The sequence below is a fragment of the Boeremia exigua genome (genome assembly GCF_020726555.1).
Source record: "Boeremia exigua strain MPI-SDFR-AT-0100 chromosome Unknown C7974scaffold_3, whole genome shotgun sequence".
NCBI lineage: Eukaryota > Fungi > Ascomycota > Dothideomycetes > Pleosporales > Didymellaceae > Boeremia > Boeremia exigua.
The window spans coordinates 591,303-614,836 of NW_025763520.1; the positions used below are offsets into that span (position 1 = coordinate 591,303).

Below are 23,534 nucleotides of genomic sequence, written 5' to 3' on the forward strand. Positions count from 1 at the left end.
CGCGGCAACGCTTCGTGACGACACATTACCAAGCACTCGCCCCGCCGTCTGCCGTGGGGCAGCGCCGGCTATGTCGCGATGTGGCGGGCGACACTTCTCCCTTCTGCACCTCTGCACACCTCGTCCACGCCCATTGCCTCGGTCGCCGCACACACTCTACTACAAGACCATGGCCCCGCTTCCCCAGCCCGATCTCCCCGAGCCCGCGCACCCGACTGTCGATTCGATGCTGAGCCGCAAGTTTGGCAAGGAAGTTGCGAACTACTTCTCCGGTACGCCCGGCGCTCTCTGTGCGATCGTATTCTGTGTCTAACTGCACCCAGGCTCGCCGCTGAACCGCGTGTCGTTCCTCCGCGGTGACCACACGTTCCTCTCGTCGGCGCTGCGCCACCCCTCGGCCACGTTCCTGCTGTTCCGCAACATTGAGCCGCTCGTTGAATCGCCTTCGGCGCTGGCGCGCGTCACGTACGCGGATGTAGAGCCTATCATCGGCAAGGACATCTTCAACGTTAGCGAGAGCGATGTTATTGCACAGTACAATTCGAGCCTGTACATCCCGCAGATAGTCTTCTTGGGTCTAGACGAGCGGAAGGAGGGCTTCGTGTACAAGGAGCACTACAAAGGCCAGCCGTGGTTTGCCGTCGACGTCACGCCCAAGGAGACCGTCAAAGATGCCGCCGAGGCGCTCATTACGAAGGTGCAAGGCCAGGGGCTCGACTTCAGCAAGGGGAGGATGCACATGAGTCTGCCTGCAGAAGAAGGTAACAAACCGTCCAAGTAAACGTAAACACACTCCCCACTAACACCCGCCAGCCGCCATCTACGCCGAAGCCCGCCACCTGCTCGACTGGAACGCGCGCAACCCCTTCTGCGCCAGCTGCGGCCACAAAACCCTCTCCGTCAACGCCGGCTTCAAGCGCACCTGCCCGCCCAAAGACATCGCGCCCGCCGTCGCCGCCAACCCCGAAAGGCCCCCTTGCGCTACCCGCACCGGCATCTCCAACCTGTGCTTCCCGCGCACCGACCCCACCGTCATCATGGCCGTCGTTAGCGCAGACGGCGCCCGCATCCTGCTCGGCCGCCAGAAGCGCTGGCCTGCGTACTGGTACAGCACGCTTGCCGGCTTCCTCGAGCCCGCGGAGAGCGTCGAGGAGGCGGTTAGGCGCGAGGTGTGGGAGGAGAGCGGCGTGCATCTCGGGCGCGTCGTTATCCATTCTACCCAGCCATGGCCGTACCCTGCGAATCTCATGATTGGGGCTGTGGGGCAGGCGGTGCCGGGCGGCGAGACGGTGCATCTTGGGCACGACGCGGAGTTGGAGGATGCGAAGTGGTTCTCGGCCGACGAGGTCAGGGAGGCGCTGCGGGTGGGGACCAGTGGGCTGGGTGAGGAGCCTGGGCCAGAGTGGAAGGAGGGAGGATTGAGATTGCCGCCGCAGACGGCGATTGCGCACCAGCTGATTAGCGCGCTGGTGAACGGATTTGCGAGCGGGGCGCCAATGATGTGATTTTGGAGTTGGGTAGAGCAGCGTAGATGCATAGATGACGAGAAGATTATATGTATAGATGTCTACGGCAGCACGATGTACTTCCTCAAACGCTCCGGTATCGCGCCGTACAGCTTCTTCTCCTCCAGCCACTTCCTGCTGAACAGACGGTCCGCATACCTGTACGCGCCATCGCACAGCAGCGTCACGACGGTACTCCCCTTGCCCAGCTTCTCCGCGACCTCCTTGGCCGCCACAACATTCAAGCACGAGCTGGCACCCAGATACAGCCCCTCCTCATCCAGACAGCGGTATACCATCTCAATCGTCTTCTCGTCGCTGATATGCACACTGCCGTCCAGCAGATCGATATCCGGGCGCAAGTTATCCGTCACACGGCCCTGCCCAATGCCCTCGGTGATCGAGCCGCCCTGGCGCTCCGCCAGCTTGCCGCCTGACTGGATGTAGCTGTGCAGCACGCTGCCGGGCGGGTCCGCGAGGAACGCCTTGACGCGGCCGCCGCTCTTCTCCTTGAGGTAGCGCGTAGTGCCTGCAAGCGAACCGCCGGTGCCGGTGGCGCACGTGAACGCATCGATCTTGCCCTCTGTCTGGTACCAGATCTCGGGGCCCGTGGTCTCGATGTGAGCCTGTCTGTTCGCGGTGTTATCGAACTGGTTGGTCCAGACGGCGTTGTCGAGGCGGTCGGCGTGGCGCTTGGCCTGGTGGTTGTAGTTCTCTGGGTTGTCGAAGGCGACGGCGGGGACGGGGTAGACTTCGGCGCCGAGCAGGCGCAGCAGGTCGATCTTGCCCTGCGATTGCGTGTTGGGCATGTAGATGACGAGCTTGTAGCCCTTGGAGCGGCACACGTGGGCGAGCCCGATGCCCGTGTTGCCGGCGGTGCCCTCGATGACAGTGCCGCCGGGTTTGAGCAGGCCGGCTTTTTCGGCGTGCTCGACGACGAAGAGCGCGGCGCGGTCTTTGACGGAGCCGCCTGGGTTCTGGAACTCGGCTTTGCCCAGTACGTTGCAGCCGGTTTCCTCGGAGAGCTTCTTGAGACGGATCAAAGGCGTGTTGCCAATCGCTGCGTACGGATTAGCATGTTGTTTCGCATGGATGTGGAGGGCGTACCATCAAGGAAGCCCCGCTGTCCGACTCCCTGCGCCTTGGAAATGCCAATTGCCGTCTGGTGGTGGGCCTCGAAGGAGACAGCGTCCGCACTCCGGCGCGCCGAGGCGGCAAATTGCCGCGCTGCTGTCCTGAACATTGTGTGTGTTGCGTGCTGGAGGCGTCCGAAGCTCGCAGTATTTCAAGCTGTCGATGATCGAATCAGACCATCGCCTTCGGAGCTAGCGCGACGACCCGAATGTCGCCATCGGCTCGCGCATGCATTGGGTGACTGGGTCCATCAGACGCTGATCCGAATCGGGGACGTTGATGTATCCAGACGACAAGTCTTTCATGGTGTTGAGAGCTGCAGTCTAGAAAAGCAGTCTTGCATCCGGTGCATCTGGTGCATCTGGTACATGCAGTCGGTGTCGCCGCGGGAGTCCCGATTGGGCCTAGTCCAGCAGTGTAAACAAACATAGACGCAGCCGTAGAGCGACCGGACCAACACCACCCCCGCCGCCCACCATGCCAGCGAGGACGACGACGCGCGCGACGCGCACAGCACGTACAGGCGCCGGCACGCGGACAGCGCGGGCAGCGGCGGTCGAGATTCCTGACGAGGGCCCCGTCACCTCCCTGCGCATCCGTATTGCGCAGGTGTTCAGCGACGCCCAGAAGACTACAGCAACACAGCGCAAGCTCGCCGTCACCCTCCGCAAGATACAGGAAAAATGTGTCGACGAACCGGCGACTGCCAAGAAAGGCAGGAAGGCCCAGGAAGAAGAGAGCGAGCACTTTGACGCAGACGATTTCAATGAGGAACTGCTGCGCGTCATCTTGCGTGTCATGAATGTCAAGAGGAGCGAATCTGCAGGCGACCGCGTCATCCGATTTCTCACAATGTTCCTCAAACATGCGACAGAGAAGGACCACAAGCTCTCCGCTGCGTTGGAAGAACAGGGGGAGCCAGTGCCGGAGACGCTCAGCGAACGGCTTATCCCGCGGATTTTCAAGCTCCTCCTTCCCCTAATCTATTCGAAAGACAAAACAGTCCGATTACGCGCCACCCAGACAATCGCACAGATCACCAACACTCTCGAACACCTTGACCCCGACCTCTTCGCCCTTATCAAAGTGCATCTCTCAAAGCGCTTGCGGGACAAAGAGGCTTCTGTGCGCGTGCAGGCGATATTGGGCCTGGGTCGCCTTATCGATGACGACGACGATGAGGAAGAAGAAGACAGTGACGACGAGGCCGGCTCAATCCGCGACAAGCTTGCAGACATCATGGCCAATGACCCTGATCCCCAAGTACGACGCGTCATCCTGAGAAATCTACCTTATCACAAGTCGACGTTGCGTTCTCAGCTTGAACGCGCTCGAGACTTGGACCCTGCATCACGAAGGATCGTCTACACGCATATCCTGCCTAACATTGGAGACTTCCGTCACCTCTCGCTCATCGAGCGCGAGAAGTTGATACGCTGGGGTCTGAGAGATCGAGACGACTCGGTACGGAAAGCTGCCGCACAGCTGTTTTGTGAAAACTGGATCGAGTACAGTGCTTCCTCATACGACACGCGGCCAGAGGAGGAGAAAGTGGAGGGTGCCAACATCCCGCCAAGCCGTGCAGGTCTGTGCGAGCTGATAGAGCGCATTGATCTTCCCCGCTCAGGCAGGGAAGGCGGAATGGCTCATGAAGCAATGAAGGAGTTCTGGAAAGGAAGACCCGACTATCTCGAAGCCATGGAATTCGATGCTGAGTTTTGGCTAAAACTGGATCCTCCAGGTGCGTTCCTGGTACGAACTTTGAACGACTATGGCCAGGCTACGGACGACGATCGCGTGCGGGAACTCATCGAAGACAAACTGCCCACTGTGTCAGGATTCGCCGTCAGTCTTCAGAAACATCTCAATCTTCTGGCCGAAGATATTGAACGTTTCTCGGCACTGGACGAGGACGACCCGACGCTGGACAACGTAGACGAAGATGTGAACGATCGCACTTTCGTTGTCAACCAGCTTTTACAAATATCTCTCACCCTCGATTTCTCAGATGAACTTGGCAGAAGACAGATGTACAACCTTACACGAGATGCGGTAGGCCGAGCTTCTCTCCCAGACGAAAGCACAAGGGTAGCTATTGAAGTGCTCCGTATAGTATGCGGCAAGAGCGGCGAAGCGGACTTCTGCGCTCTTATTTCTGAAGCTATTGCAGAAGTACGTGACACACTGGCAGACGAGGACGACGACACAACCGAGGTTGGAGACGGCGCGGAAAGTTTCCATTCTGCTCAATCTGAGCGCAGCAGCCCTGCTCCAGCAGCCACTAAAGCGCCAAAGTCGTCAAAGAATACTACCCCTGAAGAGAGAGCGATGAGGGAACTTCAAGAGACTGCCGTGTACAGGAAGTGCCTGTGTATCGTGCATTACACGCTTCAGAACGTGACCTGCGACATAGAGACCAACACCAACTTGAGAAGCATGTTGAACACGCTTATCATCCCTGCTGTGCAGGACCAAGGCAACCCGGTCATTCGTGAGCTTGGTGTCCTCTGCCTTGGAAGCGCAGCTCTCCTTAATAAGGTAAGTAGCAGCAACGAGCCAACCCTTCAGACATTAACAGCTATAGGATCTCGCGGTCACGAACCTTCCGCTCTTCTTCTACTGCTATAACAAGGGACATGAGGATCTGAAGGTGATCGTGCTCCAAGCTCTCTGTGATATGGTCATGATACATCCTCAAATCCTAGCTCCACCCGAACCCGACCCCGACACGACAGAGCAGTCCGAGGTGCCCGAGCAAAGCCCAGCAATGAGACCACTGATCAAAGCTCTGCTTAGGGGCCTTGATTCAGATGATGCACAGGTCGGACAAACTGCATGTGATGCGGCGCAAAAGCTAGTTTTCTTTGACCTCCTACCTCCGGACGCAACCGAAGACATTGTCAGAGCATTTACGATGAAGTACTTTGATCCCGACGGGATTCAGAGTCCCGCGATGAAACAGGGGGTGACCTACTTCATCCCTGCCTTCTGTCATTCCAAGATCAAGAACGCCACTCTCATGGCTGGCATCACTGTTTCGATTGTCTCCAGACTCCTAGTCAACCGAGATGAGCTTGTAGAGGAAGAAGAAGGTGAAATGGTCGGCTGGCCTATCATCACCGCGCAATTGGCAGACTGGACAGATGGTCGCAAGGTCGTCGGTCAGTCAGAACTTGGCCTTGATGGAAAGACGAACTGGAGCGTAGAATCTGAGCTTCCTCACCTAACCCTTGCTGTGGATATCCTCGAGCGAGCTCTGACCAACACGTGCTCGAAGGAGGAGCGCAAGCCTCTTCTCTCATTGCTTACAAAGCTACATATATCTGCGACAGCGCCAAAGACGAAAGATGGCGAGACCGCAGATACCGAATATCTCGAGGCCGTCCAGGAACTCGTTGCCGAGGCAGTGGAAAACAGCATCGGTGTAGACGCAACACAGCGCAACGCCCTCATCAAGCTCGACGCAACGCTCACCAAGCGCCTCGGCGACGCCGCAGTCGTCCAGGAAGAACGTGAAGACACAGTAACCCCCGAGACCGCAAAGCCCAGCGAAACCCCCGCAGCGGAGCTGCGAGCAAGCGTCGCTCGTTCCAGCGTCGCCCCATCCGCAGACGCCAGCGACATGGAAGTCGATGACGACGACACAATGCTGGCAGGCATGCAAGGCGAGAGCACACGCGTGCCCCTGAACCCCGATGATAGCGAAAGCGACGATGCAGAGAGCACGCCGCGCCCTACGAGGAAGGCAGCGGAGAAGACGGAGGCGGACATTATGGATGAACTGCTTGCGAGTGACGATGATGTGGAGATGACTATGTAAATGGCGTGTTGTTATGTTGGCATGTAATTATGTACTGATGACGGCGATGGCTCGGCGTTTGGCTTTGGCTTAGGCCTTGGGCGGTAGCTCTTCTTGATACCCGTCGATATTTAGGGTGGGTCGCAATGCATGATATGTTATTCCACGTCTCGTCGAGTACTTACTCACCAGTCCATGCAGTGCTATGCTCGCCTTGATACGACCGTGATGTGTGATGTTCAGGATGTCTAGTTCAGATTCGCATGTCTACTTCTTACAGTTCTACGACTAGGAAACAACGTCTCGAAAACTCAACGAATCGCCTACAGCTTACTCTTCCCGATCCCCCAGACCTCTGCGCCAGGGTTATTCTCGTTCTTCCCCACCGTCGCACCCGGCGCAACCGGCTCCTGTCCCTCCTCGATAAACAGCGTCTGATTCTGCCTCATCGTCTCCACCGCCTCCCTCTCAATGCGCTTGAGCAGAACCTCATTCGTCGGGATATCATGAATCAGCCCAATCACCTGCCCCGCCGTCCAGACGCCAAAGTCCTTGTCGCCGTTCAAAAACACCTGCCTGCCGCGCTTCCCCGACACGTGCCCCGCGACTTCCTCGAACTTGCCCGTCGTGCTCTTCGTCTCGATATCCACCGCCTCCAGCGCCACCTTGTTCGCGAACAGCCGGCTTGTGTTCTTCCACCGCCGCAGCACGAGCGTGGTGTCGGTCTCCTGCGCGTCGACAATCGCCTGCTTGATGTTCACGTGGATGGGCGCCTCGACCGTGCACATGAACCGCGTGCCCATGTTGATTCCGCACGCGCCCAGCGCCAGCGCGGCTGCCAAGCCCTGGCCGTCCGCGAACCCGCCCGAGGCGATGAACGGCACGCCCAGGGTCTGGCGCGCGCGGCTTAGCAGGATGAAGTTGGTGATGTCTGTTTCGCCGACGTGGCCGGCGCACTCGAAGCCGTCGATGGACAGGAAGTCGACGCCGAGCTTCACCGCGGACTGCGCGTGCCGGATGGTGGTGCACTTGTGCAGGATGGTGGTGCCGGCGGCTTTGAGCTGCTTGATGACGGGGCCCGGCGAGTTGCCGGCGGTCTCGACGATGCGGATCTTCTCCTCGATGATGACGCGGGCGTAGGCGGCGTAGTCCGGGGGGACCATGGCGGGGAGGAGCGTCAGGTTGACGCCGAAGGGGTATTTGGTCATGGTGCGGCAGCGGCGGATTTCCTTGCGGAGGTCCTCAGGGGTGGGTTGGGTGAGGGCTGTGAGCTGGGCTTAGGTCAGTCGGTGAGGACATCAGGAGAGTGAGGTGTCGTACTATTCCCAGGCCGCCAGCGTTGGAGACGGCAGAGGCCAGCTCGGCGTAGCCGACCCATTGCATTCCACCTTGGACAACAGGGACTGGAGGAGTCAGTATGTGTGGAGTATGGGGTTGTTGGAAGAGACGTACTTCTGATGCCGAGGGCACGCGTGAGCTCTGTGTTGAACGGCATGGTGTGCGGACGTCTAGATGAGATGGAAAAGGAGACTGGAAGACGGGGCCGCGTCTGGAGGGATGGTGACGGGTTTATTGAAAGACAAGAGGCTCAACGGTCGGCAAGATGGTGCTGCGGCTACAACCTGGGGTTTTGTGTGGGGAAGCTTTTGAGCCGAGGCATTTCACGCGCCGCGCGAGTCGTGACACAAAGCGAGGATCGAGGCACGTCAGCTGCTGATGAGTGATCGCAAATCGTTCCTTGCAGTGCACGAGTCGAGGCCATCTACTCATCAGGGCATGGTTATTACAGATGAAGCGACTGATGAGAACATGACGGTATGCCTATCAGCCAGTCGCGCTTAACAGAGACGCGACACGAACGCACGATTGAACCCTTCTCGACGGTGTCTCTTCACATGTCAGCGCGCTGCTCCCTCTGAGAAAGGCATCTCGACCACTTGTTTGCAGAGAGATGTCACGCACTGTCAACCAGAGCCTCACGCACACCTCAAATGCACCAAACGTACGTACTGAGCTACGTAGTTTTAGAAAAACTTAGGCTGCCACAGGTCTGTCAATCCGGTGGTATTCTATCTAAGCCTACTAGCCCCCAATTCCGGGGGATCGATAGGTCAGACTGTCATGGATTATGTTCAAGTCAAGAATCGAAATCAGGGGTGCTAAGTGCGTGATCGCAAGAAGATGCTTGGGTATTAGACTGCAACTTCTTGTCTTCTGCTTGCAAGGTGACGTTGAGCGGATGGGGGAATTCAGGGTTCCCACAACTAGACAAGTTGACTATCTCACTGCTCACGAAGTATTCGTTGCTGACGTTCATTCCGATGGGCATGAAAGTTTGCCATGATGCCATCAGCTTTGCCAAAACATACCCAGGTGAGTCATGTTTGGTTCATTTAATTCAAGTACTTTCCCATCCAACCCGTGAGAGTGAAAATGCGCCCTAATGTTGAAAACAGTATCATCTTAACCGATGATGAAGGTCGTTGAATCAGGTGGCGTGTCACCATAGAGATCTTTGAGGAGTCCAGTAACGCCATCTGTGGTCCTGGGCTTCCATCCATGGACGTAGCAATCTCCAACGATTTTCGAAATATGACTCTCCTTACCATGCTCATTGACGTCCTTGCGCAACAGAATAGGTGCAGGAGCACCATCCAATGCAGCAACAACATCGCCCGGTTGGAGTTGACTACCGCTTAATCCCATTACACCGTTCTTAGTCCAAAAAATGCACCGGTCTATCAGTCTCCGCTTCTCATCTGGTCGAAGTACCTTAGCAAAGGATGGATTATTCGCTGGCAAGAACCGTCCCAAGCCCTCAATTTCTTTTTGATTTATGCTTATCACACTCAAGAAGACATTATAGAGCGTTTCGTTCAAGTAAGGTTGGTGCGAGAAAGTGGGCATCTGGAACTTGTTGCGCCCCTCGGCCTGTAGACGCTTTGGTTTTCTAACATGTGCTGGGCTGACTGCAAAACAGTTCTGGACATCCATGCGCCAGCAACTGTCAGCCTCGGGTACAGAGACCATGTGACTCATCAGTATGATGTACATGGCCATGAAACATCTAGAGACTGCTATACTGTTAGGTGCACCGGCTACCAGACAAGAACTTGGTCTGTTGTGCAGGCTTATTCGTTGTCGCCGTCGGCCTTCGCTACACCAGGAGCTATCTTCGAGGAACAGGGGCGAATAGCGATCCAACTCATCGTCGGTGGTGTTAAAATCCAGCTTCCCACATATCGTGTCTACATAAATGCCCTTTATATGCAAGTAGCTGTCTGGATCGACGTCCAATGTTTTTGGAAGATGCAATCCGTTGATGTATGCGATAGACCTCGATATGCCGATTGGGACGTAGGACAGTTTGCCAAACGGAGGTACATAAGATGGAAGTCCGGTTGATTCGGCATCTATGCAGCATGCATATAGTATCGAAAAGTCTCCAGACTTGAGAGACTTCGAAACAAAATCTGCGTACACCACCTTCGCAGACAGTGTGTAGTTCGGAATGATATTGAGGTCGTGAGCAATTCCGAGCATAGCATATATGCGATCACGATCGTCCATACACGAGCGTTGCCGTGAGAGATCCAAGAAACATTGTGTCAACGTCGCTTGCGCTTTGCATTCGAACACTTGCGGGCTCTGTAGCAGGTCCCTGTACTCAAATAGACGTTGGATGAAGCCAAGACTCTCGATCACTTCAGGCTCGATCACTTCAGACTTGATCTCTTCAGACTCGATCACTTCAGAATCGGTCACTTCCGCGGGATTGACCGAGCCGGGACGATGAATCATATCAGGGCGCTCAAGCAAGCCGTCTGGTACGAACCCCGGAGCCATGACAGTCTCCTTGATCCTAGACTCTGAAAACTCATGAGAGCCCATTTGAAAGTAGACCGAACGTGCTAGGAGGAACTCTTGAAGTATCCATACACGAGAGAACCTATTTGTTGATGAGTACATACCATGAGAAAAATAAGATGCGCGATAAATGAAGATCCGACTCTGAACTTACCAGGAAATACCCAATAATCGCGGAACGCGATGCACATCAGACTCTAATTTTTGGTGGTGAAGTCTTCCATATTCGTAGACAGTCTGCCATATAGGTAGGAATATCTTAACCAAGTCCCAAGACTCATCCTCTCCCAACCAAACAACGACCGCAGATGCCTCACGGTAGATTCGACCCATGTGAGCCACTTGATGCATTTTCTCATCCAGATCATCCTGATTGATGCACAGTGCATCTATCCATAGCGTTCGAGGTTTTGTCAATCGTAAACGGCGCAGACCGTCGCCAAGGTTCCGTCTGATGGGAATACAACACTCTCTGTTGTTGGCTGAATTGCAAACAAGGATGATATCATCATTTCCGGGCTCGCCCCACGCGTAAGATAACGCTTCATATCGAGTGGTTTGGCGATCGTGGCATTCGGTGATGTGGCACCTTAGAGGCGAATGGTATGGTCCAGGCAGAAGCGTAAGCAGTCTGATCGAAGTATGCTGGTGCAACGGCGAATGTTGATAAAGGCACTCATCTATCGATGCCATGACTTCGCGAATGTTGACCGAAACAGTGAGCGAGCGAAACAGCCTTTAAATTCTCGACATCTGAGCGTAGCCTGCTGGCACAGCCACCTCGGAACATGCAGGCGCGACCGCCACTTTCCTCTTTCGATAATGTGGGGCTGCAATGCATGTAATTGATAGGTGCCAACAGTGCGGTACAAGACATTCCAATTAGTGAGAAGTTGTGAACTGACGAGACAGTAGCCCCAGTTGAAGACGCAAGTCCAGCAGTAGAAAACGCTTCTGGCAATGCTTCTGGCAGTGCTTCTGTTGAAGAAGCTGCTCAAGCGAGTAACAAATGAATGTAGTATCAAACCTTTCCATGGTTGCATATTTCCGAGCAAGACAGTTGGCCTGTCTTACTGTCCATTCTCCTTAAGTATCGCATCCGCGATCTTACCAGCAAGCGCATACACAGTCGCGCTCAAATGCCCACTAATCTGCGTCGGGAAAATACTCGCATCCACAACTCTCACATTCCGCGTCCCATAAACCTTTCCCTCGTTATCAACCACGCCTCCCAAGTCCCTGGCCAACATCCCGCACGTAGTCACCGGATGCGAATTGCCGTTGAAACTGCCCCTGATCCACTTCGCCCACGCCCCGTTGACATCTGCATACGAAGCATTCTTGGGCACCACAGCAAAGCCCGGTGATACCTCGTCAATCACGTGTTCCGAGAGCGGCGACGTAGCAAACAGTTCTCGGGCGCGCACTGCAATGGCAGCCTGGACGATCGTGTCGATGGGAAGCTGGAGAAAGTTTGGATTGATCGAGGGCTGCGAGAGTGGGTTTGTCGAATTGATGTGTATCTCGCCCCTTGAGAATGGTAGGAGGTTCCAGAACTGCGCTACAATGGCGTTACCAGTAGGGAACCAGAGGATCTCAGCAAGTGGTACGGTTGAGTTGGGGCTGAAGACGAGATCGAGCTGGTGTTGGACAAGCTGTTCTTGAGCTTTGAGGGTTGTGGAGTTTGGGGCGTAGTCCGAGAGGATAAGTTCAGCGTAGGAAGTCAGATTCAATTGGATTTCATGGCTGATGGACGGTAAAGCGGCGCCAAACAAGTCGGATGCTGTGAGAAAAGTTGCGAAGGTTGCATATCCGGTCCAGTTTGTTGAGGAAGAGTAGAAGATGCTGTTTGCTGGCTGGTCTTGTAAATTTGACCCCACAGATGGGAGAGGTATGACAGTTTCGATCCCGAGTGGCGATAAAATAGATGGATTGCCAATTCCTGACAGCTCTAGTATAGCAGGAGACCTGATGGAGCCAGCAGATACGATAACTTCTTTGATAGCTTCCAACCTTCGTATCGTTCCGTCTGATCTGACGATTTCGACACCTGAAGCAGACTTTTCCGAATCGTCAGATGGTTGTTTCCAGAGTATGCGCGACGCTGTAGTACTGCAGAAGACGTGTAGATTTGGTCGTTCCTCAGCAATAGGGTAGTAAAACGCTCTCGCTGCGTCCTCTCTTATTTTCGTGGAGGCATTTAGCGTCATTGGCCACACATCAAACCCAGGCATACTACCCGTATTCACATCTCTGTTCCATGTATAACCTTTGGCCTGGTGAGTGTCGCTCAAGATACGAAACGCCCCTTGTCCAGTCAAGTACGGCGTGAACCCTACGTCAAGCTCTCCTTCGAACCCATGAGCACTCTCCTTAAAAGTTGCGCCGCTCGCTTCCTGCTGCTCGGTTGGCTTCAAAAAGTTCTCTTGCTCCACATAATACTCCGCCAGAGTGTCCCATTGCCATCCCTCGTTACCCAAACCTTGCCAGGCGTCGATTTGCCGTTTCTCGGCTCGTACGTACGTCATTCCATTGATCAAAGACGAGCCTCCCATACCTTTCCCCGCCCAATACGGCAAGGTAACGTTGCCGCTCGCAGCATACTTCTGGGGCTCGGTGGTATAACCCCACTCGACAGAGGTGCCCAAGCCGAGACCGAATTCTGTAATAGATTTGGGCACGTAAGTCACGTTTGGGTTGTTGAAGGCCGAGTTCCCAGCCTCAATGACGGCGACGGTGATCGTTGGGTCTGCAGAGAGGCGGTTGGCGAGGGCAAGGCCTGCGGTTCCACCACCTACTATGACGTAGTCAAAGTTCGGCACAGGATTGCACGTCGCAAGGAGGGCTTGAGCCGTTGCAAGTAGTGAGATTTGGTTCAACATCATCGTATCCGACTTGCGAAGGGATTAATGCCTCACAGTTGGATGGTTTGGCGGTCGTCTTATATGCAGCTACTTCGTGGTGCGCTAGTGCGATGTGGTGATTGGTCAAATGGCAGCGTCAGTGAACATTGCTTGGCGGAAAGGTCCGTTGTACCTGCAACAAGGTATTTCATGAAACGATAAGGTAACGTGCGGCAAGTTGGTAGCATTTCTTATCAATAGGCAAAGCTGTCCCCAGTTTGTATCTGTTTGCGACCTTTCCAAGCTTGCGCGAATTGGTCGAGTAACGGAGGACTGAAGCTGGCCTTCGCAAGAGTCTGGGGGATCAACCCATCAAGTGTCTTTTGGGATACTTACGCTCCAAGACCAACTGCCAGCAGAAATTGCCGAGTGGTCGTTTGGAGCAACGCGACATTGCTTGCATATAATGTTTTTAGCCTACAAGGCTTGGCTGCCATGGACTGTTGACGGGTCAAGAGTAGTACGGAGATTGAGCATCACTCGCAGCGGTGACAAGAGCTTTGAAAAGAGAAAATCTGTACAGCTACCACAGCGAGATACCGCTCAGCTCGCCCTCTACCCTGAGCTCTAAACGAGCTTTAGTCCAGTTCGCGATATGGAAAATGTCACATAGTGATACAGCAGCCTGCCCTCCAGCTCCGCCTGTCTAGATCGAATGACGATTTTATCGGCATTTACATGTTTACGCTTGTAGGCTCGTTGGGATTATTGATCGGCGGGAAACATGAGGTATGGCGGATATGAGATTGTGACTTTCTACTTCTCATCAGGGTACATGGTCTCCTTCAGAGGGATACCGAGCTCTTCGCGGATCGGCTCAAGCTCCTGGAGGTACTCCTCATACTGGGTCTTGTTCTCAACCTTGAACTTAATTCCTATCGGGTGCGTTAGTAATCAGATTCGTCTGAATGGCTCCGAGTGACTGAATGTGCAATGAAACAACGAATTGGAGCAGGTAGATTGCTGAAATGGCGTCTGCTGTCGAAGCGCTAATGCAGAACGTGTTGGACAGTGTACGTACCCTCGAAGACTCGGACGGCCGAGGGGAAGTCATTGACACGCCTGGCAGCCTGGAGAGCGGCGGTGATGACGGAGGGGGAGGGGACAAGATCGTAAGCGAAGCAGTTGTTCAGGTTTCGCTGTGCCACGGTCAGTCAATTGCTCCTGCCGAAAGCTCCCTGCGAGCCAACCCGAGCTGTTCGGGTAATGCCGGTGGGGTACATGTGTCGTGCTCAAAGAACGTACCTGAAGCTCGAAAACATCGTTGACCTTCTCAAACTCCTTCTCGTACCTGTTCCAAAGACGCAAAAGTCAGCGATACAGCTTCTCCGCAGCTCCCCAGAGCTCAATGGCTGGCACATGTCTCCGAAACAACTCCTCCCCCTGTCCGAACCTGCAGCCCCTCCAGAGATGCGTCATACCTGGCAGTGAACTCCTCAAATGTCTCCTCGGCGTGCGCATCGCTGCACCTGACGGCGGACTGGGAGAAGGCGCGCCGGGCGTTCAAAGCGACGGGAGTCGAGCGGTAGACCGGGGCACGAGCGGCCGCACGGCTGATCTTCGAGGTGGCGCGAACAAAGGACATCTTGCGTCTCAATTAGCCTGGACGTAGCTTCAGGAGCGGTTGCGCGAGGGTTTGGGGGCGTGGCCGTACGGTGATGTTGTCGGTGGTGATTCGGAGGTCGTACTGTGATGTTGGTGCGTCGCTCTCCAGATTCTTGCTCATGACCTGATCCTTGGCATTGCGGCCCATGCGTTGCATCTATCGGCATACCCTACGCAAGCGTAAACATCACGAAGGATTCTCCAGTCACGAACATCGGTATCGTTTGCCATAACATCGTCATTGTGGATTAAGACTGGCTCATAGAATCAGGTAGAAGTGAAAGTGTCGCTGCCGTGAAATTCTCTGAACAGCCTACAATCTGTTCAAACCCGCTATACTTTGTACAATCCACCGAATGGCATCGGTCCCTCTGAGACTGCTCGTGCAGACATAATGACCGCTTGATCATAATCATCTTCTTCTTCCTCATCTTCCCCGGAAACTTCCTGATCTAAACCATGTTCTCCATGCTCTCCTTCATCCTCATCTTCGTCCTCATCGTCATCCTCATCGTCTTCGCTATCACTGTTCTCAACAGTCTCTGCAACCTCAGTTGAAGTTGCTTCTGCTGTATCTGGGTCGTCCGGATATTCGGTCAGATCTTCGGGAATCTCTGCGTCCTCTGCAAGGGCTGTGGCGGGGCTTTCGTCTGTACTGCTTATTGTGTCCTTCTCCATCTTCTCAAACGCGTATCGTGGGTTCCTTGCAGCAATACGGACGCTATGCATGACTTGGTGTTCGCGTCGTCTTGCTCCATGCATCTCGCGGTCGTTGACCTCATCTCTGTAGCTATCATAGATCTCCTTGTCGTCCCAGAGTTCTGGCCACTGACAGATGCGCTGATACAAAGAATCGTCAGGTAACTCACCGCCTATGATTTCATTCATCTTGTCCTTCAATATGACGGTTGCTTTGGCCCAGGTGCCTACGTGGTACCATCCTTGAAAGGTTGGAGCGCAATTTGTCCGGATGTCATTTGTTGCCAGTATTCCGGCAAGGAGCGGATCGGTAATATCACAAAACTGGAATGTGTTACCTGTTTCTGAGGCATGGACGCCGTCGAACGTATGCTGATGCTCGAGCTGTTCTGCTGTCATCCGACCCAGCTCCTGGATGTGCTTGTCGAACGCATCATGATGCCTAGCAATACCTCGTTTCTTGTAAGACATAAATGAGACAGTTTGGTACTTTCGGTATAGGGGGTTTTTGCGAGGATCGACTCCCCAAGCGACAAGTGCCTCTCGCCAGGGCCCACTCTCGAAGAAATAGCCGCAATACACAGCGGCTTGTCGCAATCGAGTGCGCTTATCCCAACCAAGTTTGTTGTAGAGCATGTGGCGCGTGATGATAGGTCGTTCTTTCAGCAGATCCTTGATTTGGGCAACAAGCGTCTGTAGATAAGGCGTAAGGGATGACTCTGGTTGCAGAGTGGATTTGGGTTTTGTTGGCACATTATCGTCGGTAGGCTTGAGAATAATGTAGCTACTGTACTGGAAGCGTCTTTGCAAGTTGATCGCGCCCTGATCAGTATACTTGACGTAAGCGTTTTGTTGGAACCTGAACAAGAGTGAGTAAAACGCGCTCGACATGCGGAGGCACCTTACTTGTAGTTGAATGCAACGGGCATCTGTAGAAACTCTGCTGAGGGACCAACGCTCTTGGTGAAGTCCGCGCCAGCCGCGGTGTCCAAGTTATACTGCTTCAGACTGGCATCTCCAAAATTGTCAGCTGTAACATAGCAAGTATTCAGGACTTTGCTTACAGCGTGCAGGCAAGACATAGTCTCGGAGACCGATCATCACATCATTCTGAGATGCTGTGTACTGCAAGTCCGGCATGGCTGTGAAGTTAGCAGCTGTGCCGGTCATCTACAGTAATGACGCATTTACCTCGAAAACGATGGGTCTCGTCGACGATACCAGCCAGCGCCACTTGGTATGTTGAGGCATTGTCCTGCAAAGTTCGATAGACGTCTGAAGCTTCCATATAGGTGCTACTCGCTCCCTCAGGTCCGTCTTCCGGTAAGAACGGACCTGTAGTACCACGCTTCCGTTTTCTGCCAGTTCGCCTGGGCACTGTTACCTTCAGTAGTAGATTGTTGGTTGTTACCGGCGTTGACAGCAAACGCTTGGCGAAAGGGTCGTTTGGCCGCAGTGACACAGAGATGAGCTTTTTGAGGTCATCGTCACCATCAGGATTGGTGTTTGTCTCCAGTCTGGATCTCAGACCCTGGAATGCGCGTCAGCGATCAGATGTGGACTTGCTCTGCGTCCTCTGACCTTGCTCAGCTTGACTGGCCCGCCCAAAGAGGTGATGCCCTTGTCAACATTTTTGATGATGCATGGATGCTCGATGGCCGAGACAGCGCGAGACGGGATGGGTAGCCACGGCGCGAGCGCGGTGTTGACGCCCGGGGAGCTCACGTCACGTCGGCTGTTGTTCATGGTGGACGTGAGAAGATGGAAATATGTGTGAATGCCTGCAAGCTGCCTTTCTTGTGAAAAAGGGTCTAAAGCTGATGCGAGCCACTGGTCGTAGTTTGCAGCAATCCTGTCGCATTGCGCGAGTTCGTGTCCTGGCTGCGTCTTCCAGACTTCTGCGATCTACGATGCAGCACACACCCAGTCTGCACTAGGTAGCAATGGCATTGCGTTGCAGCAGTGGTGATGCACTCTGTGGCCGCTGAGATTGGGCGGGGTGGGCACGGTTCGCTAACCTGTGCGAACGGCATCTGGGCTCCACCAGCTCACATCACGCTGTAGCCCTGAGTTGGCACGTTGAACTCCCTACACGCATTCATCCTCTCCACCGCCCCCGAGCACGCCCACCTGTCTTCTGACGTCGCCGCCCTGCCTTCCGGTCAGTGCGTGGTCGCCTGTGCACGAGCTGCCTGCCCCCTCTTCTGCGAGCTCCTCGACGCCGACGCCCGTGGATCATCCTGAACACCAACACTCGCGACGATCTCGCCGGGCACGCGTCCGTCCTCGATGCCGACTTGAGCCCTGCACACACCACTCTCTGCGACATCAAGTGTACATCACGTGTCTCCCCTCCTGCATTGGCGCTGTTGGGTCGCGACTTCACAACGGACGCCTCGAGGGTCTTCCCATTCCGGACGCACCTCCGTCTCCGCATTACTTCCGCACCGCTTAACGTGCTGCACTCGCGCAGGCCGCAGCAGTCATGAAGGGCTTCAGGCAAAGGGTTGTAAGTCCCCACCATGCACTTGGTTGTTGCGTCTCCTTTCTCCCCTCCAGCCCCGCCTCTCTCGCGCAGGCGCAGAAGCTAACATGGTTAGCATGAACAGCTCTCAAGAGCGAAAGACGGCAACAAGTCATCTAAGAAGAAAGACTCGTCTTCCGGCACCGCATCGCCTTCGCAGGGCGCCAGCTCCCCCGCCAACGTCACGCCTTCCTCGTCGCAGACACAGCTCGCAGACGCCCGCAAGAACGCGCCCTCGGCAGATGGCCAGCCCAGCAGCGGCTCTCTGCAGTCCGGTCAACACGGCGCGCCAGGCGCAGCAGGCGGCGCAATGTTTGGCGGTCCTGGAGGCATGACGGGCGGAGCAGCCGCAGGCGCCACTGGCGCCGTCGCACCCCACAGAATGGGACAGCCCCTTGTGCCCAACGTCACCATCAGCCCAAGCGCTCCTGTAAGTCGGCATCTCCCAAACCAAAAGCGCACAAACTGACATTATCGCGATAGCACATTCCCCCTCCCGGCGCGGCTGAAACAATGCCTGGCGACCTTCAACCTCCCAAGGCTGGCCAGAAGTCGACCGTATTCGATCGCCTCCAGGCCACTCCGAAAGACAACATCGAGGGCATTCGGACGCCAAAGCGACAGCACTCGTCTAGATTCGACATCTCCGATCAGCGTCAGCGCGAATTGGAGAAGCTGCCGGGTTTCCATGAGGTGCCACCAAACAAGAGAGAGGAGCTTTTTGTGTCGAAGATCGACCAGTGCAACATTATCTTCGACTTCAACGATGCTAGCGGTGACATGAAGTCGAAGGAGATCAAGCGCCTGGCCCTCCACGAGTTGCTTGACTACGTTGCCAATAATCGCCAGGTTATCACAGAGAAGATGTACCCACTCGTCGTTCAAATGTTCGCCAAGAACCTGTTTCGCCCTATTCCTCCTCCGATGAACCCGCAAGGAGAGGCTTTCGACCCAGAGGAGGACGAGCCGGTGCTGGAGGTAGCGTGGCCACATATTCAGGTCGTCTACGAGTTCTTCCTCCGATTCATCGAAAGCCAAGACTTCAACACAAACATTGCCAAAGCGTACATAGACCATAGCTTTGTGCTCAATGTAAGTTGCATGTAGCACATATGGGGAGGTCATCACTAACCGGCTGTAGCTTCTGGAATTGTTCGACTCCGAGGATCCGCGCGAACGTGACTTTTTGAAGACCACGCTCCACCGTATATACGGAAAGTTCCTGAACCTCCGCTCTTACATTCGTCGCTCTATCAACAACGTCTTCTTCCAGTTCATCTACGAAACCGAGAGATTCAACGGAATCGCTGAGCTGCTCGAAATTCTGGGGTCAATCATCAATGGTTTCGCTCTGCCACTCAAAGAGGAACACAAACTCTTCCTCACGCGAGTGCTGATTCCACTGCACAAAGTAAAGAGTTTGAGCATGTATCACCCACAGCTGGCGTATTGTATTGTTCAATTCTTAGAAAAGGATGCCGCGTTGACAGAAGAGGTCGTCCTGGGTCTCCTCCGCTACTGGCCAAAGGTGAACAGCACCAAAGAAGTTATGTTCCTAAATGAAGTGGAGGATATCTTTGAGGTCATGGATCCGGCCGAGTTTGCGAAGGTGCAGGAGCCGCTGTTCAATCAACTGGCAAAGTCGGTGGCCAGTCCTCATTTCCAGGTTTGTCTCCCTCAATATATGGCTCCTTTCTTTACTGACTTCTGGTACAGGTCGCTGAACGTGCACTCTACTTTTGGAACAACGAGTACTTCTGCAATTTGGTCAGCGACAACGTTGAGGTCATTCTGCCAATCATGTTTGCTCCATTGTACGAGAACTCCAAGGGTCATTGGAATAGGTATGACGCCCCGCAGACCGGCGCCGCTTGTACACTCGCTAAATCTGTGACAGGACTATCCACGGCATGGTGTACAACGCCATGAAATTGTTCATGGAAGTAAACCCCCAGCTATTTGACGACTGCTCGCATGACTATGCCGAATCCCAGAATAATGCAGGTCAAAGAAAACAGAGTCGGCAAGACCGCTGGGATAAGCTCGCTCAGCTCGCTGAAGCACGTCAAAATGGAACCGCGCCACCGCACGATTCAGATCCGCTCAGCCAAGGACGATTGGAAAACCTACGGCTGCAGGATGACGGAGCTGCGCGAGACAGGCGGCCAAAGGAGTACGAGCGGCAGAGCAGCCAAACTTCGGTACGTTGATTCTTAAGTCCTTAGAACTCAGGATGAGCTTTTTCTACGGCCGAATCGATGTACTCTTAATTCTATCCCTAGACTTCTAGGTCGTTTTCTTGTTCAAGACTTGCATTTTCGGTTCAGGTGGATCTGACTCGTTCGTGCTTGCTCATTGCAGCGCCGGAATCATGTCGCTCATGGCGGCCATCACGCTCATACGACGGGACGGAGGGCATCTGTTGGTCGACCTCGAAGCAACAGCCAGTCTAGCGGTGGCACGACGTCGTCGCGCAACGGTGCACCCCTCGTTCGCACAAAATCGGGTGAAAAACCTGGCAAGGCAATCACGAGAGTCGTCTCGAATTAGCGTCATGGCGAGCAATATATTACTTTCATTTGCAGTGGTTTCTCCTCGTTTCCTTGTGTTGGGTTCTCACAGTTGCGGTCTTAGTCGGCTACGTGGACGGATAGAGTTTGGCAAAAGCAGGTAGGGCATACTGTATTCGAGCATTCGTTTGACCGTCTGCTGCTGCTTTTCGAAGAACGGAGGACAGCAATGTAATTCTTTCCAATATTATAGATACATACACACTTAATCCCTTTTGCAAGCCATCTATCTACGCCGCCGCTGCCTTCGGCTTAGCTCGGGTTTTCGGAACACTTGGCATGCCGATGCTACCGCGCGGATACCCCAAGAGATCCAAATTCGCACATGCCATTGCGTTCACATGCAGCAGCTGCCATTGTTGACTTCTACGTCATCGACTAGGTATCACGGTCGGCAATGCACCGAATACTGCAGCTAGAGATGTATGAAATGCAGTGGCCGCTGCCCTATCAGGGCTGAGTCAGCATTGCCTGTAAGCACACGATGACAACGGTGAACCTGTGAAGACTGGAGTGATGCGACGCATTCCAGCCAATCAGATTCGGGCAATTGCCTCGGCCAGCGAGCTGTAATTTGTGCGGTACGATCTGAGTAACGGCAACGCATTCGGAAAGCGCGGAGGTGGAGGACGTTCATCTCCGACCTCCTTTTGGCTGGTTGCGAAAAACATTGGCGCTTGACCAACAAAAGCCGCGCTGGACCACTTCTTTCTCGCATCGTCGAGGTGCTCGTGTCTTCTTCTTCACACCTTTCTTCGTCGTTCCTTTGGCTTCAGCTGCCACGTCTCAATACGCGCTGTTTGGTCCACACCAACAGTCCTTCAACGCAGCCTTCTCCTCCAAGAGCCGACTGTCCATAGGTCTCGTTCGCCTGCGTCGATTCTCGCACACTACACACAATGGGTCTTGAATGGCTTGAGGTCGGCGCCCCGACGCTGGACCGCCCCTTCGGTGTCGCGCTGTGGCCTATCTTTGAGAAGGCTTTCGAGCCAATCGTTGGCTACAAGCCTCAGGACTTCCGCTTCGTGCCCGGCGAGACACCCCTCTCGACGTTCAAGACATGTGCTGCCTTCCTTGTCACATACTACATTGTCATCTTCGGCGGTCGCGAGCTGATGCGCGGACGTGAGCCTTTCAAGCTCAACTTCTTGTTTAAGGTCCACAACTTTTACCTTACCGCCATTAGCGGTATCCTCCTCGCGCTCTTCGCTGAGCAGCTGATCCCCACGGTTGTCCGTCATGGTCTTTTCTACGCGATTTGCGATCACAACGGTGGCTGGACAGACAAGCTGGTTATTCTGTACTACGTATGTGCAGTGGTCGGAATCTACAAGACTAATGCTAATTCTGTGCAGCTCAACTACCTCACCAAATTTGTCGAGTTAATTGACACATGCTTCCTTTTCCTCAAGAAGAAGCCACTGAGTACGAAGTCGCCGACATCTGCACTGCATCAAAGCTAACGATTACAGCCTTCCTCCACACCTACCACCATGGCGCGACTGCTATGCTCTGCTACTCCCAGCTTATCGGCCACACCCCCGTTTCCTGGCCTGTCATCACGCTGAACCTGGCTGTTCACGTCGTCATGTACTGGTACTACTTCCAGAGCGCGCGCGGCATCCGTATCTGGTGGAAGAAGTACATCACCGTTGGCCAGATCACCCAATTCGTCCTTGATCTTGGTATGCATACATGGCCCTAAAACCCTGGATTCAGTAACTGACTTGGCTCACAGGCTTCATCTACTTTGCCTCGTGGACTTATTTCACCAGCACCTACTTCCCCGAGCTGCCCAACTTGGGCAAGTGCGCTGGCGAGGAGTTCGCCGCCATTTCCGGCATGGTCATCATCACTTCGTACCTTTTCCTCTTCATCGGCTTTTACCTGGCTACATATAAGAAGCCAGTGCCCAAGGGCCGCCGCAGGGCTACAAGCGCTTTGGTTGAGATGAAGGACGAGAAGGTACCGACAGTTGGTGAAGCCCGCAGGCGTCTTTCCACTTCTCGTCCTGCCTCCATCCTGTCTAACGGTGCCGCCACAGGTGCTTCGCCCAGTGGAACACCCAGTGGTCGCACTACCCGGAGTCGCAAGGCCTAGTTTGGCCGTGTGCTAAATGATCCATAGCTGAGCACCAGGCTGTGAAAGCGACTTCAGAGCGACTGGATAGTTTTCCAAACGAGCGCGCCGGGTAACGATTGCACGGCGGCTCTTCGCGTCCATTTGAAGCTACGACTCGAGGTCTCGCAGCCGCGCGCACTGAGTGCGATACTGCACGCTCCACGAATCGTGCTCCATCTTCATTCTTCGGCACAGCGCAGTCTGAGAGGCTGCAATTTTGTATTTTATTGTAATTGTCACGGTGTGGGGTTGCTCACTTAACGGCACCTCCTGTCACGAAAAGTCGCAACGTACGTTACATGCATGTAAGACCAAAGGGTCGGGCTCACGACTGTCTTACTGGTGGTGTTGGTTTGGGTTTTTCTGCTCTGTAATTATCATGTAGAATAGAGGAGTGAAGTGTAATGCATGACCAGCGACATATCTATTGCATTCACTGCCATTGTGGCTTCTAGGTGACCTGCATAAGCCGTGTCTTACTTCTAATGCCCCATCTGTGAGTGTGTACGGAGCAGTACATCTACGAGAATACTCCTTACATGTCTCACACCAACCAAGAGTCGTAGTGCGTCTGGCACAAGCATTGAAGCCTGAGAAGCGTGACGAAGCAATCAGAAGCCTAGGAGAACACATAACCTGGGTCTAGTCCATATGTAGACAAGCGCGATGCGCGACTCTCAGCACTGCCAATCAGATCGCTCAAATCAGCGTCCAAGCGTCGTCGGGGTCTGCGCGACTCCCGCAGCGAAAGCGTTCTCAGCGTTCAAGCTCCAGTTCGCGATTCACACGACACAACACGCGATACGC

General features: G+C 54.4%; 10 protein-coding genes across 10 annotated transcripts; 4 read left to right on the forward strand and 6 right to left on the reverse strand.

Moving 5' to 3' along the window:
- Positions 1–169: 169 nt before the first annotated feature.
- C7974DRAFT_431623 (NUDIX hydrolase domain-like protein) lies at positions 170–1,505 on the forward strand (the record flags this gene model as incomplete). The annotated part of the gene is made up of 3 exons (XM_046144793.1): positions 170–272; positions 324–761; positions 814–1,505. 3 exons carry the CDS (start codon positions 170–172, stop codon positions 1,503–1,505), a joined length of 1,233 nt encoding a protein of 410 aa, XP_045999939.1.
- A 54-nt stretch (positions 1,506–1,559) lies between these two features.
- On the reverse strand, positions 1,560–2,762 carry C7974DRAFT_421563 (tryptophan synthase beta subunit-like PLP-dependent enzyme). The gene is made up of 2 exons (XM_046144296.1): positions 2,613–2,762; positions 1,560–2,565 (listed from the first exon to the last, which is right to left on the reverse strand). The coding sequence occupies exons 1-2, from the start codon at positions 2,746–2,748 to the stop codon at positions 1,568–1,570; spliced, it is 1,134 nt and encodes a 377-aa protein (XP_045999940.1). The 5' UTR covers positions 2,749–2,762; the 3' UTR covers positions 1,560–1,567.
- Positions 2,763–3,103: 341 nt separating this feature from the next.
- C7974DRAFT_387534 (nuclear condensing complex subunit) lies at positions 3,104–6,605 on the forward strand. Its single transcript, XM_046141176.1, has 2 exons — positions 3,104–5,177; positions 5,224–6,605. The coding sequence occupies exons 1-2, from the start codon at positions 3,117–3,119 to the stop codon at positions 6,457–6,459; spliced, it is 3,297 nt and encodes a 1,098-aa protein (XP_045999941.1). The 5' UTR covers positions 3,104–3,116; the 3' UTR covers positions 6,460–6,605.
- Positions 6,606–6,612: 7 nt separating this feature from the next.
- On the reverse strand, positions 6,613–8,114 carry C7974DRAFT_329746 (uncharacterized protein). The gene is made up of 3 exons (XM_046139066.1): positions 7,891–8,114; positions 7,759–7,841; positions 6,613–7,709 (listed from the first exon to the last, which is right to left on the reverse strand). The coding sequence occupies exons 1-3, from the start codon at positions 7,931–7,933 to the stop codon at positions 6,762–6,764; spliced, it is 1,074 nt and encodes a 357-aa protein (XP_045999942.1). The 5' UTR covers positions 7,934–8,114; the 3' UTR covers positions 6,613–6,761.
- Positions 8,115–8,841: 727 nt separating this feature from the next.
- C7974DRAFT_123340 (heterokaryon incompatibility protein-domain-containing protein) lies at positions 8,842–11,186 on the reverse strand. Its single transcript, XM_046135199.1, has 2 exons — positions 10,460–11,186; positions 8,842–10,387 (listed from the first exon to the last, which is right to left on the reverse strand). The coding sequence occupies exons 1-2, from the start codon at positions 10,996–10,998 to the stop codon at positions 8,902–8,904; spliced, it is 2,025 nt and encodes a 674-aa protein (XP_045999943.1). The 5' UTR covers positions 10,999–11,186; the 3' UTR covers positions 8,842–8,901.
- C7974DRAFT_387539 (uncharacterized protein) lies at positions 11,015–13,205 on the reverse strand. The gene is made up of 2 exons (XM_046141177.1): positions 11,221–13,205; positions 11,015–11,166 (listed from the first exon to the last, which is right to left on the reverse strand). The coding sequence occupies exon 1, from the start codon at positions 13,188–13,190 to the stop codon at positions 11,376–11,378; it is 1,815 nt and encodes a 604-aa protein (XP_045999944.1). The 5' UTR covers positions 13,191–13,205; the 3' UTR covers positions 11,015–11,166; positions 11,221–11,375.
- Positions 13,206–13,964: 759 nt separating this feature from the next.
- On the reverse strand, positions 13,965–14,961 carry C7974DRAFT_409921 (cytochrome c oxidase subunit VA-domain-containing protein; the record flags this gene model as incomplete). The annotated part of the gene is made up of 5 exons (XM_046143427.1): positions 13,965–14,083; positions 14,230–14,347; positions 14,454–14,499; positions 14,630–14,793; positions 14,863–14,961. The coding sequence occupies 5 exons, from the start codon at positions 14,959–14,961 to the stop codon at positions 13,965–13,967; spliced, it is 546 nt and encodes a 181-aa protein (XP_045999945.1).
- Positions 14,962–15,011: 50 nt separating this feature from the next.
- C7974DRAFT_387546 (transcription factor tfiiic complex a box associated subunit sfc1) lies at positions 15,012–17,501 on the reverse strand. The gene is made up of 5 exons (XM_046141178.1): positions 17,094–17,501; positions 16,704–17,043; positions 16,577–16,654; positions 16,419–16,527; positions 15,012–16,371 (listed from the first exon to the last, which is right to left on the reverse strand). The coding sequence occupies exons 1-5, from the start codon at positions 17,256–17,258 to the stop codon at positions 15,147–15,149; spliced, it is 1,917 nt and encodes a 638-aa protein (XP_045999946.1). The 5' UTR covers positions 17,259–17,501; the 3' UTR covers positions 15,012–15,146.
- Positions 17,502–17,825: 324 nt separating this feature from the next.
- C7974DRAFT_123442 (phosphatase 2A regulatory B subunit-domain-containing protein) lies at positions 17,826–20,327 on the forward strand. Its single transcript, XM_046135200.1, has 6 exons — positions 17,826–18,021; positions 18,113–18,466; positions 18,520–19,128; positions 19,178–19,702; positions 19,753–19,880; positions 19,934–20,327. Exons 1-6 carry the CDS (start codon positions 17,998–18,000, stop codon positions 20,244–20,246), a joined length of 1,953 nt encoding a protein of 650 aa, XP_045999947.1. The 5' UTR covers positions 17,826–17,997; the 3' UTR covers positions 20,247–20,327.
- A 799-nt stretch (positions 20,328–21,126) lies between these two features.
- On the forward strand, positions 21,127–23,169 carry C7974DRAFT_387551 (elongation of fatty acids protein 3). Its single transcript, XM_046141179.1, has 4 exons — positions 21,127–21,913; positions 21,962–22,031; positions 22,079–22,291; positions 22,345–23,169. The coding sequence occupies exons 1-4, from the start codon at positions 21,506–21,508 to the stop codon at positions 22,704–22,706; spliced, it is 1,053 nt and encodes a 350-aa protein (XP_045999948.1). The 5' UTR covers positions 21,127–21,505; the 3' UTR covers positions 22,707–23,169.
- The last annotated feature ends 365 nt before the right edge of the window (positions 23,170–23,534 follow it).